Source organism: Momordica charantia, assembly GCF_013281855.1.
Source record: "Momordica charantia cultivar OHB3-1 chromosome 5 unlocalized genomic scaffold, Mcharantia_2.0 BLBB01000005.1, whole genome shotgun sequence".
NCBI classification, from domain to species: Eukaryota; Viridiplantae; Streptophyta; class Magnoliopsida; order Cucurbitales; family Cucurbitaceae; genus Momordica; species Momordica charantia.
Genome location: NW_028275163.1, coordinates 21676297 through 21695781, shown reverse-complemented (window position 1 = coordinate 21695781; position 19485 = coordinate 21676297). Strand labels below are relative to the sequence as shown.

General features: G+C 32.8%; 3 protein-coding genes across 3 annotated transcripts; 2 read left to right on the top strand and 1 right to left on the bottom strand.

Annotated features, from left to right (window-relative positions):
• Positions 1-453: 453 nt before the first annotated feature.
• LOC111019382 (Immunoglobulin E-set superfamily protein) lies at positions 454-3595 on the top strand. The gene is made up of 4 exons (XM_022295759.2): positions 454-863; positions 1625-1726; positions 2643-2803; positions 3414-3595. Exons 1-4 carry the CDS (start codon positions 767-769, stop codon positions 3519-3521), a joined length of 468 nt encoding a protein of 155 aa, XP_022151451.1. The 5' UTR covers positions 454-766; the 3' UTR covers positions 3522-3595.
• A 668-nt stretch (positions 3596-4263) lies between these two features.
• On the top strand, positions 4264-5908 carry LOC111019380 (Glutaredoxin family protein). The gene is made up of 3 exons (XM_022295758.2): positions 4264-4365; positions 4621-4659; positions 4742-5908. Exon 3 carries the CDS (start codon positions 4767-4769, stop codon positions 5670-5672), a length of 906 nt encoding a protein of 301 aa, XP_022151450.1. The 5' UTR covers positions 4264-4365; positions 4621-4659; positions 4742-4766; the 3' UTR covers positions 5673-5908.
• A 4116-nt stretch (positions 5909-10024) lies between these two features.
• On the bottom strand, positions 10025-13863 carry LOC111019354 (structural maintenance of chromosomes flexible hinge domain protein). Its single transcript, XM_022295725.2, has 4 exons — positions 13213-13863; positions 12329-12484; positions 11546-12238; positions 10025-11397 (listed from the first exon to the last, which is right to left on the bottom strand). The coding sequence occupies exons 1-4, from the start codon at positions 13555-13557 to the stop codon at positions 10234-10236; spliced, it is 2358 nt and encodes a 785-aa protein (XP_022151417.1). The 5' UTR covers positions 13558-13863; the 3' UTR covers positions 10025-10233.
• Between the last annotated feature and the right edge of the window lie 5622 nt (positions 13864-19485).

Genomic DNA, 19485 nt, shown 5'->3' with positions numbered 1-19485 from the left:
TCAAATTCCTATAAGAAATTTTGTGGGGAAATATGACTTACCTCTATTAGAGTTGCTCTTCTCCTTAAATACGGAGAGAGAGAGAGGTTTTCCAGGTGTGAGACAGACACGTGGGGTGGTATGTCGCGCTTGGGGTTCGTAGAGAACATTGACATCCTCTTTTCCCCTCTATGCCGTGGATGGAGAGCATGGTGACGTCCTAGATGATCCTCTAGGACATATTGCAGTTTGGGTACTGGGTATTGACACTCTGCCTACTGGACGTGCTCTTGTAGTCCAAGTACGTTCAAGATTGGACTCAACGCGTTCAATGTCTAAATGATTTTCTTTTTTGACTCGATCCACGTGGTTGGACAGACTTTCAACACGTGGCATCTCCTAGATTTTGCCAGATAACAAGTATAAAGAAAAGAAAGTTGTGAGGGCTCATTTCCAATTCTTGAAAAAGAGAGGGAGAGTTGACTAAATTGACAATAATAGAATTACAGAAGTTTAACCAACGAGAAAGGAGAGTGTTCAATTGTTCATACATAAAACTAGGTCAACGGTTTTGCTTCTTCCCATCTTTGATTTCTTTTTTCTTTTTGAAAATTTCTCTCGCTAAACCCCGAGGAAGAAGGGATTCTCCTCACTTTCAAATGGCTACCGCATCTTCCAATTTCTCCCACTCTACTCCACCAAAAATCCCATTTATTTCGCAACCCATAGCTCCATTATTAGAATTTTGGAAGTTCATCTTCAAAATTTATGTTTCAGAGTTAATTTCATGGAGCCCTCTTTTCAGATGAAGCTAATTTTCGCGTTTCTTATCTATCTGTGTCTGGTTACACAGTTCTCTCTAGCCACTCCAGTCCAACTCTGCGGTTCGTGGTCTCTGATCTCAATGCTTTTGCTCAATTTATAATTTCTATCTACTCTGATCATATCCGAGAATTTTTGTTTTCCTTTCTGAATTTTAGTTTTGTGTTCAATTTATTGGTCTTGGACTGTGTTTTTATCCCTGTGGTACTGAAATGATCATTCTTTTTTTCCATCGATTTTTGTATGTTGGAACATTTCTGGTACTGTTAAGGAACTGATGGAACTGATATAGAACCCATTATACTACTTCAGAATATAGTGATGAATCTGATGGTGGTTGTATGAGATAATTAGATTGTAAATGAGAACTGAATAGCATATGGAAGTTTGCAATTTTTTTAGGTTGAATTACATATTGGATACTGTGGTTTGAGCCTAATTTTAATTTGGTCCATATAGCTAAACCTTCTAAGACTATAGTGACTAAATTGAAAGCCCGAATATAGAGACCAAATTGGAACTTTTAGAACTATAGGGACTAAATTATAACTCGTCGCACTATACTTTGGTTTATCTACCTTGCTAATCTCTAGCCAGAGCTAACTTCCACAATCTCCCTAAGCTAACTTCCAGAGCTAACAAGGATTTGATAAATTTTCTACCTAGGGCTTGAACCAAGGAGCCTTTACCAGGGGCACCCCTTCGGCTTCGGACCTATGGAAATTTGCCTTATATTCTCTTATTTGAATCAACTTTGCTGTAATGGAGTGGAATTTTGTATTAATGTTCATACACTTGATATATATATAATTAACTGATGCAGATGAGACAGCTACGTATGATATCATGGTGAAAGGAGTAGAGATATCTCCCAGCCCCATAGTTCGTGGCCACCCAACAAATATGACCTTCAATCTAATTATAGGTACACTTATAAATATCCCACTTGGCCATGGCCTTCCTCATCGTCTTTAATTTTTTTCTTTTGAAACATTCCATTTTTTTTCATAAGTAGGTGCTGAAATTTTACTATGAATCTCTCTTAAAGATTTGATGCGAATTTGTTCATATTTAGATTAAATTTATATACGTATAGAAGGATCTAGTTGACACTTAACATCAGCAAATTCATCTTTTCACTCCATTTTTACGTGTTCTATTTTTTTAGTAAAAATCTGAAATGTTTATTTTTCTTCTAAAAACAAGGTATATTATTCTCACTAACATGGGAGGGAAAAAGAACACAAGTGTCAAAAAAACATTTTAAAGAAAAACAAAAAAACAAAGATACCTGAAAATTCAATAATACAAGCATAGCATCGAATTTTTCCTAGTAACAGGGCTGACATCTGCTTTAATATTATATTTTCATCAGGACCTACTACCTTTCCCTTTTTCTATGGATAATAATGAGTTCATGAGTTAGATTGAGGTTACCATATACGCTTTGGCTAAAAAGTAAGCTCTAAACTGACTTCTTAATGAGAATCATTTTATTCAAAGAAGCAAATTAAACATTGTTACATAATTCAATCGTGTAGTTAATTTCTAGTATACAGAGTTGAATCTAAAATTGTTGAAATTTGAATTTGCTTAGGACTGTTAACCTTTAGATTTGTCGTATTCTTATGGATAAGCGATATTAGAGAATACTTCCCTATTGCTTCTGTTTTACTTCTCAGTATCAACTGTCCCATCTCGCTCTATTCAACCATTGAGAGAAAAAAGTAGACCCCCTCCCCCTCATGTGTGGTTGGTGAAAACTAACTAGGCATATATTGTCCTTTGAACCTCAGTTCGAACTTTAGTTAATGACAAAAGACCCTATACATGTGGTGCAGGTAAGCCAATCATTGCAGGAAAAATGGTAGTTGATATTTCATATTTCGGATGGCACATATATAGTGACAGCCATGACATTTGTGTCGAAACATCTTGCCCTTATTCGTTTGGTGATTTTGCACTCACCCCGTTGCGAACACCTCTCGCATTCTTTTTTCCTGTAAGTTACTATTCATATCATGCTTACCACTTTTTGTTTATCTTTTTCTTGTAGTTTCTGGTTTTCTTTTTTTTTTTTTTCCTAAAAAATGAGTTAGTGGAATAAGGTTTTATTCTGGCTCAGTTGATCTACCAAAGTCATTTTTCATCTTGAAAGGATTCAAAGAGCATTGCTCTGGTTTTCATTTTCTTCTTCAGATCTCTCACCATACTACTGAATGTGATTGCTTATTTTTATGTGGTCATTTGTTACTATCCATTTCACCATAACCTAATGGCAGTTCTAGTCAGCTCAATTCAAGTTATTGAAAACTAGAACCTCATCTAAAGGATAAATTATTGAATATTACCGTTGTAACGTGGTTTATCCCTAATAACCGGTGGATGCAAGCTCCAAAATCAATATGCCCCTAATAACTGTTCAGAAATTTCTCTTTCATACATCCAATAGCCTAAAACTACCAATCACATTATTCCAGCCTCTAGTAATTTCTCTATTTAAAGAGGTTCATGATGACTTTATTATCCAAGGGAACTAGGACTTTTCGGGATTTCTTGTTTCTTTGTTCTTTAAATATTATGCATTCTAAATATTTTTTTTTCTCTTGCAGGGGTCATATCATATGCAGATAATGATTGTTGATGGAGATGATAATAAACTTACATGCTTTGGCTTTGATTATGAATTGGTGATTGCATCACTATTTGGAGATAGCTAAAGAACATTTATTTATTGATTAGTCAGCTATTGATATTTGTATATATGAACTCTTCTAAAGCTTTTTCATCTTTAGATCTTTGTTCCTTGGGCAGACAACTTCTGCATTATGTGACCATTTCAATAACTTCTTCAATAGAATTAGTAGTGAAAATCGAGTAGAAAAATCTTGTTTTCTGCATACATTACTACTTTTCAACACGTGTTGCATGGATTACTTTGTTCTTTGTAGATATAGAGTGGAAAAGGAAACAAAAAAGTACTCAGCCTGACATTAAATTAAAATAAGTTGTACCAGTTGAGGAAAGATTCAAAATGTTTCTTCTTGCTTGTTTTAATGTGATCATTGATGTAAAGATGTTTCTTCAAATAGTTAAGTTACATTTGAACTCTTGTACTTGATACCATCTGGTCATCGTAAAGATTTTAACAGGTAGGAGAGAGGAATGCAAAGTGGGAGGGAGGAAAATTTTTTTCTTTCTCCAGAAAAAGAAAAATAAATAGCTACCAAAATCTTGATGATGGGAATCTCCCATATTATTAGGGAAGTATTTTCCTTTTATAGTTAATATTTTCTAGTCTCTTGTATGCATAATTACCTGAAAAAGTATTTTTCTTCATTAGGCTGAATTTTTTAGACTCTTGTTAGATCAGGAAGCATGAACAGCATAGGCATGCATTGTCTCCCGACGAATCATGAAGCTTGTTGAAAAAGTGCACGAGTTAAACTACAGAAGGTTCCTTTCCTATTCCCACTCCCATATACCAAATCATGATGGGGGATGATAGTTTAGTCTCTGCCCCTTTTCACTTTGCTGCTTTACTGATAAAGCTTACCAAATAAGGTGGGGTCTGGTTCTTCCTTCTTCTTCTTCATCATATATTTTTTTTTTCTTTTTTCTTCTTTTTTTCAATTTGATTAGTGTGTCATTACATGATTGATGGACCATTGTTGGTGATGGGTCAGAGTGTGAATTAGAAATAGTTGCCTCACTGAAAAATGGCAGCCAAGCCCCACTCTGCTAAAGTCATAAATTCTTGCAGAACTCTGAAAGCAAACTAACAAACAGCCTTTTTTTTTCTTTCTTTCTTTCTTACAGCCTCCACTTTCTAAAGCCATTGGAGTCCAGAAGTGCAATGTGAGTTCACCTATTTCTACTATCTCTTTTTTTTTCTTCTTTTTTATCATAAGATGTTAAATATCATCCTCCTGCTCTTTAGTGATGACAAGAAATAGGTGAAGGAAATGAAGGGAAGGCTGATGAAGAAGATGAAACTCTTTCCTTCCATTAGCTCAATAAAACAAGGTCTCTCTCTTCTGTCAGACCCCACTGAAAACACTTGTAGCCAAATGTGTGAAACCCCACCAGTTTTTCAAGAACAAATTGCCAAGAGCAGCAATTTCAGGGTGTCCCTGCCAGTAGTAGAATGTAGCTTCATATCCCAACATGTTAAAGATCTGGAAGATGGAGGATGTGAACTTGGAATTAGTGTCAGCAACCGAAATCATCCCGATCACTTTATAAAGTCGGAAGAAACGTTGGCTGCCAAGCATAATTCAGAGCCTCCATGCCTATCAGAAATCAATGCTATGGAACCAAATGGTGGGCTCCAAGTGGAAGTAGACAATCATCAAGAACATCCATCATCTTTACTAGACTTTGAAGTGAGGTGCCCACCGGGAGGAAGCGAATCCGTTGTATTTTACTCAACGAGCTTGAGAGGCATTAGGAAAACGTTCGAAGAATGCAACAGTGTTCGGTTCCTGCTCGAAAGCTTCAAAGTGTTGTTCTTCGAGAGAGATGTGTCGATGCACTTGGAATTCAGGGAGGAGCTGTGGGAAGTCTTGGGAGGCAGGGTGATCCCACCTCGGCTTTTTATTAAGGGAAGGTACATCGGAGGAGCGGACAAGGTGGTAGGCTTGCATGAGCAAGGAACGCTAAGGAAACTGCTCGAAGGCATACCATTAGACTTGGCAAATTCACCATGCTCTTGCTGTGCAAACACCAGGTTTCTGGTCTGCCCAAGCTGCAATGGCAGTTGCAAGGTTCTGAAATATGACAATAATGACAACGCCGACGATGACGTTTTGTATATTAGATGTCCCGATTGCAACGAAAATGGGTTGGCCAAATGCCCCATTTGCTGCTGAAAACACTTATAATCTTCCCCATGTAACAACACTGTCTTCTTCTATGTAAGTCAACATCTTCTTTATTAGAAGTTTTTGTTCATTAGTTAGCTTGTTAGGACTCAATGGCCACGTCACAGTCGAATTCTCAACCGCTGTGTAGTCTTTATGTAGTTTTAGTATCTCTTCTCCTAGTAGACTGCTTTTGATTCCTGCAAGACAATGAAATCTAGCAATCAAAGCTACATTTTCTTGAACTCAGTTCTTGGAGATGAATCTATTTATGGGTGTCAATGGAGAATTTGAAATATGGGGAAGAACATGATGATCCAAATAATTGTATTTGTTTTGTATAAAAATGATTGAGAATGATGGAGTGAGGAGGACAAGCACATGGCTACTTTGATAAAAGCCTAGAAAAAAGTCATTGATTGATTGATATCAAAAGGTTGGGATTTGGGAAGAAAAGGAGAGGGTGTTAGGATTACAAAAACTTTAAAGTTAAAGGGCAAAGACAGCTTTTTTCATTGGTTTTCTTTTTCTCTTATTTCTTTCTCCCTATAGTTTGGCAAGAAAAAGATGGGCAAAAAAAGTATCATCAATCTTGAAGGTCAAATAGGTTAAAAATTCAATTGCCAAGCCTATATAGCTTTATCAATTGCCCTATTAGACTCAATTTGGTTGGTTGGATGCCCTTTGATGAAGGAAAAAAACTTGTTTCTTGTACTCAAAGATGGTAATATTACCAAATTTACATGGTTGATTTTGGAGAGTTGTTGGATGGTTTTTTAGGTAGATCATAAAATGGGTATAAGAATATTATCTATTTATGTGTTTAGTGGAGAGGTAAGATTAGTTTCGTCACTTGAAACACACAATATGAAAAAAGTATAAGTTTACAATCAAACTTATCTAGTAGTATACGAATTGTTTGTTTCAGAATATTATCTATTTATGTGTTTAGTGGAGAGGTAATATTAGTTTCGTCACTCGAAACACGCAATATGGAGAAAGTACAAGTCTACAACTAAGCTTGCTTATCTATACGTATTTGTTGTTTGATATTTTTCGTTCCTCATCTTTGTTTCTTGTATCACTTATTATATTGCTTGAAAAGGAAAAAGAATGTAATATATTTGGAAATTATTTACAATTTTTGTACTCTTTTTTTATGTGTTTAAAAAAATAAGTTTTTAAGAGTGGAATATTTAAAATCAATATCATGTAATTTTCAATTTTCTATATGTATTATTCATTTTAGGAGTAAGAAATGACAAATTGTAACCTTTAGTTAATGTGTATTTTTAAATTCATAATACAAAACAACAAATTTGGAACCCTTATTGAAAGATGGGGAGACATAAGATATTCATGATATTAGGTTCGATATTGCGGAGCAACGTACCAAAATATATGTTTCCCTAAAACCTAAAATATAAGAATTGAAATGTTATCACACTTACGTGTTCATTTATTTTGTCATATAATTTTTATATACATTCTCAAATGATCTATGCCAAAATTTAAGAAAAAACTAGTTTTCAAAAATTTATTTTTTGTTTTTACATTTGGCTAAATATTCAACTAGTTAAAAACTTACTAATGAAATTAAACAAAAACGAGTATAACTTTTAAAAACATAAAACTGGGGAAGAAAATAGTTACCAAACGACTTGAAAGGAATTAGGAATTTGCATGTTTCTCACCAAAAAAAATCAGTTAAAAAAGGGGAAATAAGTCAAATTTGTCTTTCATCAACAATTATCAAGAAGTCTTCAATCATAGCTATAATAGGCATGTGCTTTTTAGTAGAAAATTAAAAGAAATCCAATAAGATGAAAATCATAAGAAGTTGGATTAGGGTTTCTAACAACTTTACCTACACACTCAAGAAGTCAAACAACATGGATTTTTCTAAGAAATAAATCATTTCAATTTGAACATTCGAGTAACTTCATTCAACTATATACATTTTTGTTCTTTTGACTCTAATATCTAGGTATATTTGTCACCATATTTCCATTTTTAGTATCCATATAGTTTGTTCGGTAAGAATATCAAAATTATATCTGAGGAGAGATAAAAGAGTCAAGGAATTTGACCAATAGATAAATAATCTTGGGTAAAATATACTTTTAGTACTGAGTTTGAAAATAGATGCTATTTAGTCCATAAGTTTCTAAAAATGACAGTTTGGTACCTGGTTTTCAGAAAATAGTTCTAAATGGTCCTTGAGCTTATTTGGTACTAACAAAAAAAAATGATGTGACATAATTGAATTGGTAAATTTTAAATAATTTTATATTCCATCATTCTTTAAAAAAAAATAATGGCAAGGAAGGAATCCAAGATATAAGATGAAGGGGGAGAGAGAGGGGGAAGAGAAAAAAAAAAGGAAAAAAACTACACATGATAAAAATAATATAAATTTATTTAATATTGTCACGTGATTCAAAATTTGCACTCAATTATGACACGTTATTTTTCCGTTAGTTAATTAACGGTCAAATAAGCTCAGGGACATTTAGAACTATTTTCTAAAGATTAGGACCAATGTGTCACTTTTTGAAACTTATGGATTAAATAGACATATATCTTCCAAATTTTACCCAATAATCTTTGTCAAGTTAAGAGATGCGATGAATTGAGCTTCTTTTTTGAAGAAAGGTTTTCAAATAGGGTTCATTTTCTACGAGAATAAAACTTGCCTAAAATATATTTTAGTAAATCGTTTTCTTGTTTTAACTTTGATTTTTCAAAAATAACTTTCTAGAACAATGGCATTAACATGTGAAGAGCGATTTCAAGTGCACAATAGCACTAACATTTACAACTCGCTCAATCATAATTCTTTAAAATAATTGGAAACAATCTATCCAACCCTAATATAAAAATTATTATAATCAATGAAAAATTCTGTAACAAAGGACAAGAATCCTATGCAATTAAACAAAAATCATGGCATGTTTAGTGGTATGGTTGACATTCAAAAGTTTAAAAAGTTTCCCTTTGATTGAAAGTAATAATAAGGAGACTTCCCTTAAGTTTTAATCAAAGAAAATTGACCATGAAAGCAATGTTTTATATTACCCAAAAAATAAAATAATAATAATAAATAACTATTTTCTTCTTTTATTTAAATATTAAAAATGTCTTTTCATCCACTTGTAACACCCATTTTGATTTTTTTTTATTAAATTACAATCTAAATTATATTTTAATAATGGTTTCATTTACTTTTTACTGTTTAAATTCTATTTAAGCCAGTCAACTTTGAAATATTCTAATCATTTTTGTTATTGCCATTAATTTTACATAAATCTTTTGATAAAAGTCTAATTTGACATGCAGTTTATTCGAGCATATGCTTTTGTTGAGGTAAGACGTAACAGTCGACTTGAGCATAGCTCAATTAATTCATACATTGTCAATTTGAGGATAGCTCAACTGTTCGAATCTCATCTCCACATGTTTGTACTTCAGAGAAAAAAAATTAATTCAAACATTAGTAACATAAACATAATTTTATCTTTTATAGTAGGTCATGCATCTAACTTCAAAATAAATTAATGATATTTTTTAAGTTGTTTTTCCTCCTTTTTCCTCATGCTTATCTTTTAAAATAAACATAAGGAAATTTATGATGGGTGACAAAATTGATTATGTTAATACGTCTCTTGGAAAAACAATTTGCAAATATAGAAATTTTTTTAATTTATATGATAAAGTCTATCACTAATATATCATTTCGTATCAATGATATATAAATACGAAGTTACACCGGTGTATTCGTGTTATTGATATCCTAGTTCTTTAAATTTCCAATTATTCAGACAAAATATGCTATTACCACAAAAGCCCTTGATTTAACTTCCAAAAAGGTTACTTTAAACCCACAATAATCTTTATAAAAAACACTCATGAAAATGAAAAGCAAAAAGACTATTGCAACACTAGTGCCAAACACTCCCTTCATGAAGTCTTGTTTATTTGGGGGAAGTATAATAATTGAATTGTAGTGAGAGAAAAAAAAATACAAAGAGAAGCCAAGTGGAGAGTGAGAGAGCCCAACACAACAAAACACCACCTCAAAATAGCTGATAGGATACCACAAATGATAATGGAACAACAAATAATTGTGCTGATAAACCTATGAAATGAACCACAAAAAACAACACCCTCCACCACATTATACATTGGGAATTGAAACCACAAAAGCACCACCAAAATGCTTGGAATTTATCTCTCTGTCTTTTACCAGCCTGCCAAAAGTTAAAAAAAGAAAGTTACAGTGGGGGGGGGGGGTCTCTGTTCTTGAAATTTACAGCAGAAAGTAAGAAAAAAAATGGCAGAAGAGCAGAAGAGCAGAACAGTTGATGTAATAATTCACAGAAGACTACTCATTTATGTCCAAGAGGTTCATATCCATGGCAGATCAGATCAGATCAGACACCAAAAAGCAAGCAAAAAAGAAACACAGCCATATCCCTCTCTTATGCAACTGGAAAGCCTTCTCCATAGACTCCTCTCTTTTTTGTTAAGCTCTCAGTCACTTAGAAAAACCAAAAACAAGTTAGATTAATCAAGCATTCCTACAATTTACATCAGGCTTGTGTGGTTGTAGTAGCAGCAGCGAAGTAGCGGCGTCTGCTATTGTGGCGTCGGGGCTTTGAGGCGTGGCGGCTTTGAGATCTTCTGCTTCCTGAGAGTTGGGTGGAGGTTGTAATAGCTGGGTGTAGTGCAGTTCGATCTGTAACCGGTGGTGAAGCGGGGTTGATGCCATTAGGCCTTTCTTGATATCAGCTTGCAGTTCCCGAATTGGGATAGCAGCCAAGAAGCTCTTGATGTATTCTTTGCAGGATTCCTTCCCGCGACACAACACTTCGTCTTTCTCCTTTGTTGGTTCTTCGGGCTGTGAGCTTACATTCGCTAGTGTCATCAAGCTCTCTTCCTTCCCGTTTACCTGTTGGTCCTTGTCCTCGACTACTGTCGCAACAATCTGCTGATCGTTGGCAGTTTTTTCACCTGCTGTCTGATTAGTGTCAGGCATTTTACTGATTGTAGTGTTGCTGTCAAATTTCAAGATGTAGGCCTGATTGCATCCTTCATAAAGTCTCTCCCCCAACGTGTCGATTATGTAGTACGCGTCAGATTCGACCTTAAGAACAAAGAAATGGTCGTTCCAACTGACAATATAAACTTGTGGTTCACTGTTGTCGGGTAATTCTAACCCCGTACGGCTAATCTCATCCCATATGTTATCAAAGGACATGGCACCATGCAAAAAATCAAAACTTGCCTCATTTATGCCATCTGGATGGAAAAAACCAATGAAGGACTTCCTTGGAACTACAGAAAGGGGTCGGATTTTGGCTTGGAGGACAGTTTCTAGATCAAAATGCCTGTCCGGGAATTTTTCCCGATAAATTTCATTTTCACAGAGTTTCCTCCACTCTAATGAGCCATCTCTAATCAAACTATCAAACTGAGATTTTATAGGCATGAGATTTTGGCTGTTGTGAAACCAATCAGCAATAACATCTACAAGAGCAGTACATGCACTTTCACCGGCTGCCCGCTCACTCCGTTGATCGATAGAAGCAAAGAATACCTGTGTTTGCAGCTTCATATGTCCATCACGGCTTACGATTTCTTTTTGCTCCCAAGTCCCAATTGCAAAATTGTCATCCCCAAATTCAGAAACTGATGATCTATTCGCAGTTGAATCCTCTTCAGTCTTATGCCACTGCAAAAACCAACTCTATAACTTAGCAAGAAATGTAGAAAAGAAACAAACTATTGAAGTCTTGATTAAAAGCTTAATGCAGATCCCTCATATTATCACTAACGGAAAAGGAAAGCAGATAAATTTCTAAATGCTTTGACAATCTTACCCCGAGACCAAGAGATTCATCGGAGCTGAGCTGCCTTCGATCATGATCAATGTCATCACCGCCTTCTTCGCCATAGGCCTTCTTCAACAACGGCTCTCCTTTTGCCTTGGGAGATCTAAAACTTAATTTTCTCTTCCTCCATGGCAGGAGGCCACGCTTTGAACTTTGTGGCAAAGGTTGCTCAGAGGCTGATGCAGTTGAATCCTCCATGCTCGAGCACCCCACATCCGATTTTCGGTTACTATAGTAAACTAAATTTTCGTCATTACCATTGATCTTCAAATCAGAGTAATATGATCCTCCAGCATAATTTGCATACGCCAGAGTGCCATAACTAAATGACTTCCTAATGTTAGTATTATCCTCCTTCCCTTCATCTGTTTCCCCTTCCTCAATGTCATCAAACGAATCAGAGTCAAATGGGTAGCTAGACTCGCCGCCATCCTCACTCTTGGCAGAGCACCTGCCCTCGCTGCCATCTTCTTCATGGCAAGCCTTTTTCACCTTTCGAGTCGATACAAACTCTGTAAAAATCTTCACTTTCCTGAGGCCAGCTTTAAGAGCAGAGAGCTCATCCTTTTCTGCTGGGACACTTTCTCCTGGCCAGGGTGGAGATAGAGCTGGGGCTACTGATCTCTGTACAGGTTGTGATACAACTTGAGCAGTTCTTAGCTCCAATAAGTTCAGTGATATCTGCACAATTCAGAAATGATAAGAATAAAGCACTTAAAAAAAACAAAAAATCGAAGCATTCTGAGGAAACAGAGAGATATGAATACGAACCCAGAGAACATGACTAGCCTCAGCAGAATTTGTAGATGGATTAAGGGGTATCTTCAATTCAAGCTCTTTTTGTTCAGCCACGGAAATGTATTCAGACAGGTTAAGAGATGCTGAGCCAACAACCAGAACTTTGTTTTTCGAACCTTGGTTTAAGCCCTGGGTAGAGAGGGAAAAAAAATGCAGGTTCACTATCAACCATTACCGAAAATATCTCACTGCAAAGATAAAGAATTGGGAATACACCAAATTCATCCATATAAATCTCATATCAAGAACAAGAATCAAACAATAGTAATGTGAAAGCATATAATTTGATAACAAAGAAAAACTATCATCCTTAAGAACAAAATTCAGAAACCCACAAAAACGAGTTGAAAAAGTCAACTCCCATAATGGATTCATTCAACTGCCCTTAAGAAAGGGCAATATCTTTGTCTCAGCAGAAGTTTCTTCAAAGGCCATAGACTAAGAATCCAACACGGATACTGATCAAATAGGAATAAATAGTTCATTCAATTCAATACACAAGAACTGAGGGACCTGGATTCAAAAAAATTAAGAAAAACAAAATCATATGGCAACTCACAAACGATCTGATTCTAAATGGAGAAAGATCAGCAATTACTGTTTCCATCCCAGTACAAATCTTAAGGAAGAAAAATGCCCAAAAAAGTGAATATTATAATCGCAAGAAAAACCAGTCCACAGGAAGAGTTAAAGATGTTTCTGCTTCAATCCAAATGTCGAGGATGGAAATCAATCATGAAAGGGGGAACAGTGAAAAACCCAGGAAAAATCCAATGTCGTAAACCAAAAAAAAAAAAGTAGCCAAAGATTCAATCGAGGGCGAAATACACCAAAAAAAAACCCATAATGAAACTTACATTGAAAGCAGTGAAAACGATCTCCCATGGATGGAACACATTTTCCTTGTAAGCCGAGAGAGTACAGACACTCTGGAACTCCTCATCCCACTGAGCGACGCCGTTTTGATCTGCACCCTCCGCCTCCCTCGTGTAATTTCTCTTCACCGCGGTTCTCCGCAGCGGGCCAAGAGCCATTTTCGGACCCTTCCATTTGATCTCGACCGTCAATTTGTCCACCCCCTTCTCCGCGCCGCCGTCTCGCGGCGGATCAAGCCCTTCTAGTCTCCTCACCGCAAGCCGAACCTCATACTTCCTCGAAACCAGCGGCGGCCATGGCCGCCACTTCATCATCTTCACCACCATCTCCTAAAACGTAGAAATCCAACAAAAGAACCTAACTCTATTCAAACCCAAACGGAGAAAAAAAGGACCCCAAATTCCGGGATGGGATAATTCGGCCAAAAATCTTCCAAGATCTTCGAAGAACAGTTGTGGGGTGAATCCGGTAGCTCAATAGAACACAAATTGAGTGAAAAGAAATTGTGGGTTTTGTTGTTGAGATTAGAAGAAGCAGAAAAGAAAAGAAATTGAGAAAGAGAGATGAAGAATCTGCCGTTGGCTTTGGAACGAAACTTAGAGAGAGGAGAGAGAGAGACAAAGAGAGTGAAGGGCAGTGGAAGTCTTTTTATGGAGAGATTGTTTGGATATGTTTTTCACGAATTCACACAAATTTTGTTTTTTTTTTTTCTAAATTTATTTAAGGGAAATAAAATTTATTAAAAAAAGAATCACCATTGACTGTTTGGATTTTGGAGAAAGGTACCCATTTTATTTGGTAAAAAAATCTTATTCTTGTTGGGGCCATAGGAGTAAACATTGGTTTAAAACTTTAAATATCATATTAATTTATTACTATTGATTTTGTTTTCTAAATTTCTAAATTTAGTTTATATTTAATCTTATCCACTCAAAATGAAGTATTTCCCTACTTAAATCTAGTTCAAGTTTAGGTATCTATCTCCAACGAAAAAAATATTACTCGTTCGAATTCCTACTCTCATTATACGAAAAAAAGAAGAAAAAAGTGGGAGTACTTTTGTCATAAAATCACATGTATTTTATTGTGATATTTTTTGAATTGATTTTGACATTATTTTTATCGCTGCCAAAATAATTTTTAAAAATGGCAAAATTAGTCAGGCTTGTTTTTATGAAAAAATAGCATGTCATTTTATAAGAAAAGTTTTTTTTATCAAATTACTACTTAAAATTGAGGGGGAAACTCCAGTCTTTGCATAAAAATGTTCATGATGAAAGTTTCTATTCCATATGAGAATATTAAAAAGAAAAAAAACTATATATTTATATTGACTTTTTTTTGGCCTATTTGATGATTATTTTTATGTTTATTTTATTTTTAAAAATTATATATGTATTTTTCTTTTCTTTTTTCTTTTTTTGTTGTCAAACTATTTGTTAAATTCGAGGACATCAAAAGAAAAAGGAAGGAAAAAAAAAAGACTCGAACCATAATATTACAAATAGATTTTAGAAGATGATAAAATCATGGAATTATTTTTTATCTATGAAAAACTTGTTCTTTTTTTTCGACATTAATTTTTTAAAGAATTTTCAAAATATATGAAAAAAATCCAAATAAAATTATTAGTGAATATGTATGTTAGAATTAAAATCCCTACATCTAAAATTATAATTCCCTTTCTATCATTCATCTTGATCAACTTTTTCTTAATTTAGTACAACATATAAAGATAACACCAAGCTTATAAGTTTGAGTCTCGTCTTCCACATTTGTAATATACATTATAAATAAAAGGTTATAAAAACATTTTTCGTCCGTCTACTTTCATTAAAGTTACAATTTAATTTGTAACGATTTAGTCACTGTGCTTTCACATTAATTTCTAAACTTTAGTATGTAACAATTTAATTCCTAAGGTTTAAAGTTTGTAACAATTTAGTTTGAACTTTTTTTTAAAGTTTTTTATGTACATAGATCGATAAATCAAAGAGGGATCAAATTTGTATATAAATTATGAAGATTAAATTGTTATATGATAAAATCAACACTTAATTTAGACTTCCACCGTAGAAACTAATTTGTTATAAATTTTAAACTATAAAGATTAAATTGTTATTTTAACGGGAGTAGAAGATCACATGTGTTTCTTTTTTCTTTTTTTTTAAACCAAAATCATATATTTAATTGAATTTAGATCTTTCTTTAAATTGGAAATAGGGGTTGGAAAAAAAAAACCCAAATTACTGGTTGGATAGGTTTCCGGTTAGTTTTATTTTGGAGGGATTTGTTTTGGGATAAGAGGGGCATCTTTTTTAACCAACGGCGCAGTAATGAGGTAGTTGACTTATGCAACTTTTTTTTCCCAACATTTTAGCCAATTATTTATGATATTTGGGTGGTATTTAATGAAATATATAAATCATTTTTTTTTAATTTATGGGTTTATTTGAAAATAAAATTGTATTTTTTTTGGGAGTTCGAAAATAAAATTGTTGTTGTTTCTTTTGTAAGAATTTTCCAGTACTTAAATTATTGGTGTTGTATTTTTACTAAAATAACGAACTAGTTTTTGTGTTTTTTAAATTAGTAACAATTTAGTCTGTAGACTTTAGAATGTAAAAATTTAGTATTTTTGTTTTAGTACAACATGTGGGGTGGGAGATCGAACTCACAACCGGTCAATTATCGCTGAATTATACTCGCTTTAGCGTAACAACCTAGTATTTACTTAAAAATCTCATCAAAATTAAGTGTTGATTTTTATCCTATAACGATTTAATTTTTATAGTTTATAACCACATTTAAATTTATCGATCTACATATATAAGAAACTTAATTAAAAAAAATTTTGCGATATGGACTAAATTACTACCAATTTGAAAGAACATAAACTAAATTATTATACATTAAAATTTATAGACAAAATTGTTACTTCTACGCAAGTAAGACCAACAATATTTGTTAATCTAAATTGTTTGTATTTAAAAAATTAAGTACCATATTAGTTTAAAAGATTGCTAATAAATCATTTTTATTTTTATTTTCATCCTGGCAATTAAATTTTTACACTCATTCATTGTATTATAAAACATAAATAATCTAAATAGAGACTGAACTTTTCGTGAAAGATTCTTCGAATACTTGAAATATAATTTTATAAAAGCTTATAGAGTAAAGTTGAAATTTAAAAAACACAATGATGAAATTGTCTATGAAAATTCAAATGCTAAAAGAAAATTTTTAATTTTAAAAAAATATATTTCTGAAAAACTCATTAGAGATTTTTTTAGTACGATATATAGAGATGGAGGATCGAACTCACGACCTCTTAGTTGGAAATATATATCAATTATCACATAACTATGTTCGCTTTAAAATGTAGAATTATTACTTAATATAATGTATTTATAAGATGATACCTTCTTATTTCTAAAAATTTAATTATGTCAACCAAAATAAATAAGTAAATAAACATTAAAATTAATCGTATCAATTATTTCTCAATCAAATCGATCAACTTTTATCGTTCAAATCAACTGAAGTAACCCATATGACATTGTCTAAAGATGATGAATCATAAAGAACTAGAAACGCTAATTACATAATATTATCTTAAGATCGAGACAGAAGATCATGGATTCCTACAACTACTAAGATTGAATACGTTATTTTTAATTCTCAAATTTTCAAAGCCCATCCCCTTAACTTTTTTTTTTCTTTTTTTTGTTTTTGTGAAAATATAAAGAGTTGTTAATTTGTTGGAAAAAAAGATGAAAGAGAAGAAAATTGCACTAATTGAATTCTAAAAGTCAAGCCCTTTGATTTTTTTTTCTTTTTTTATTTATTTTATTGTGTGGGTGGTATTATGTTTCATGTCTCTTTCTCTCTCTACAACTCATAATTGCTTTCTGAGTCAGCCATTAGTAATTAAGAAAAAACAAAATAATAAAATTAAGTCATTGTTTGGCTATTAATAAACCCTCTTTTTTTCTTTAATTTTATTTTCCTATTGGGTAAGTGAGGGAATTTTCCAAAGTTTAGTGGGGTATATGTGGAAATTTTTGACTGCACACGTGTGGGTCATGAAGCAGCACGTGGGAATTTGTTCAAAAGGAGTGGTTTGGAATCTGAGAAGACTTTTCAAAAGTGCTTTGGCTCTTTGCCTTCCTTCCCATGTGGGACAGCACTCTCCCCTATTGGCCATTAAGATTTTTACAGGCTGGTTTTAATGGGTTTTTTTTTCTTTCTTTTTCCTTTTTTGAGTGCCTTCAAAGTTGGGCAAGTGATAATCTTTCCTCAAGTTACGAATTGAAGAGATAGAGATGACAAGGATTTTGAGACGTGCTTCTCATGTTGACTTTGTGGAAAATTTTAATTTTTGTTGTCGATCCCATGAGAATTTATAATTTGCATCACTTTGGTTGGGTAAAATTAAGTGGGAACATGTGGCTCTCTTCTGTTGAGATGCATGTGTCCGAGCCTCAATTTAAATGTGTCGAGGATATGGAGGAAGTGGCCAGTGTGTTCGAAACAATAGCTTAGTTAGACTTCGATTTGGACAATATTTCGACCGATCTAGCATCTGTTGACATTCGTCATAACGATTATGTTGCCATGAGATCTTCTAACCACTAGTGGAGGATTCACTGAATGACATGAATGAACACCATCAATGTTAAACATACTTAAGTTTCGGAGTGTACGTGGCTGAACACCACATTAGCCTAAGGTTATGTTTGCAAGTCGCTTGTTAGTCCACATATGACATTGGCTATAAGCTTGCATCAACGCTTTGTTTCATTTTCCAATTGGAATAATCCATGTTAGAAATGGAGGAATCCATATTCAACGAGTGGAGTTTCTAGAAGAAAAATCTAAATTCCCTATTTATTACATTATTTTTTTAGTACAACATGTGGGGGGAGATCGAACTCACGACTTCTTGGTTAGAGATATATGTCAATTATCGTTGAGTTATGCTCATTTTGACCCCTATTTATTGCATTTGATGTAGTTAGGACGAATGTTTTAATTGTCGAGGTTGACAGATAATGTATCAATTTTATGAAAATATCGACCAAAGGTTAATAATGATGAATATTTCTAAAATATTTATAAAAATCAATAAATTCATTAAAAAAATCATACTAGTTTTAATTTGTGTAACTTGTATTTTTTTTTCCGCGTTAAAAACTTAACATATAGTTTAATTGAGTTGTAAAAGTCACATAATTCGTTTTCAAAAGTTTACTACTACATTGTATTTTGTTTTTTTTTTTAAATTAGACGTAAAAAAAATATTTAAAGATAGAAAACTAAAAGCACGTGGTGGTTATCAAATCAAGTAGGGTGCATTTTTGTTAGTGATCTTGGAGATTAAATTAAATATTTAGTTTAATCTAAAAATATCATTAATTAATTTATTAAATAAAAAATGTTATAAATTTGGTTAGAATTTGTATTTCACGATATTATATAATCTATAATATATTATATTTTACATGTTTTAATTTTAATAAAAATGAAATGAGTTTATAACATGAAATAGTGTATTTATCAAAGTTTTAATCTTTTTAAATATAATGCTGTATTTTAAAGTTTTTGATTCAAAATCTGAAAACTTAAAACATAAGGGTCTCTTTGGTTGGTAATAAAAACAAAAATCTAAAAATAAGTGATTTGATTAAAACCATATATATTATTTTGTGTTTTCATATATACATGTTTGGTATCAGATTTGGTATCCCAATTTAAAAAATTGTTCAATGTTTTGTGATATATTTGTAGACTAAAAGTAATTACAAACTAAATATTTAGTTTAATCTAAAGTAATATTTATTAATTTATTAACATTTTTTAATGAATTTTGTATAATTATTATTTTACAACGTTATATAATTTAGAATACATTATATTTTATATGCTAACAAACATATAATAAGTTTGTAATATGAAGTCGTACATTTATCAAAATTTTAGTCATTTTAAATGTAATTCCGCATTTTAAAAATTTGTCGTTTTCAAAATTTATACTATTTGGATCGAGAAAACAGTTTTTAAAAACAAATCCCCCTACCTCTTCAAACGTGTATTAACTTAATTGATTTGATTCATTGAATCTGGTAGTTTTCAACCAAACAAACCTTAAAAGGGTTTTTTGGATTACAAAATTAAAAAATAGTTTTTGAAAACAAAACCTACCAAATAGATATTCATTGAATTTTTTGATTTAGTAAATCTGAAAACAA

What these genes read in the sequence shown, in the direction of transcription:
- LOC111019382 (XM_022295759.2), top strand. Translation starts at nt 767, where the DNA reads ATGGAGCCCTCTTTTCAGATGAAGCTAATTTTCGCGTTTCTTATCTAT. An exon ending in CACTCCAGTCCAACTCTGCG is followed by an intron (nt 864 to 1,624) that starts GTTCGTGGTCTC and finishes TAACTGATGCAG; the next exon opens with ATGAGACAGCTACGTATGAT. An exon ending in CTCTCGCATTCTTTTTTCCT is followed by an intron (nt 2,804 to 3,413) that starts GTAAGTTACTAT and finishes TTTCTCTTGCAG; the next exon opens with GGGTCATATCATATGCAGAT.
- LOC111019380 (XM_022295758.2), top strand. Translation starts at nt 4,767, where the DNA reads ATGAAGGGAAGGCTGATGAAGAAGATGAAACTCTTTCCTTCCATTAGC.
- LOC111019354 (XM_022295725.2), bottom strand. Translation starts at nt 13,557, where the DNA reads ATGGTGGTGAAGATGATGAAGTGGCGGCCATGGCCGCCGCTGGTTTCG. An exon ending in AGGCTAGTCATGTTCTCTGG is followed by an intron (nt 12,239 to 12,328) that starts GTTCGTATTCAT and finishes TGAATTGTGCAG; the next exon opens with ATATCACTGAACTTATTGGA. An exon ending in ATGAATCTCTTGGTCTCGGG is followed by an intron (nt 11,398 to 11,545) that starts GTAAGATTGTCA and finishes TGGTTTTTGCAG; the next exon opens with TGGCATAAGACTGAAGAGGA.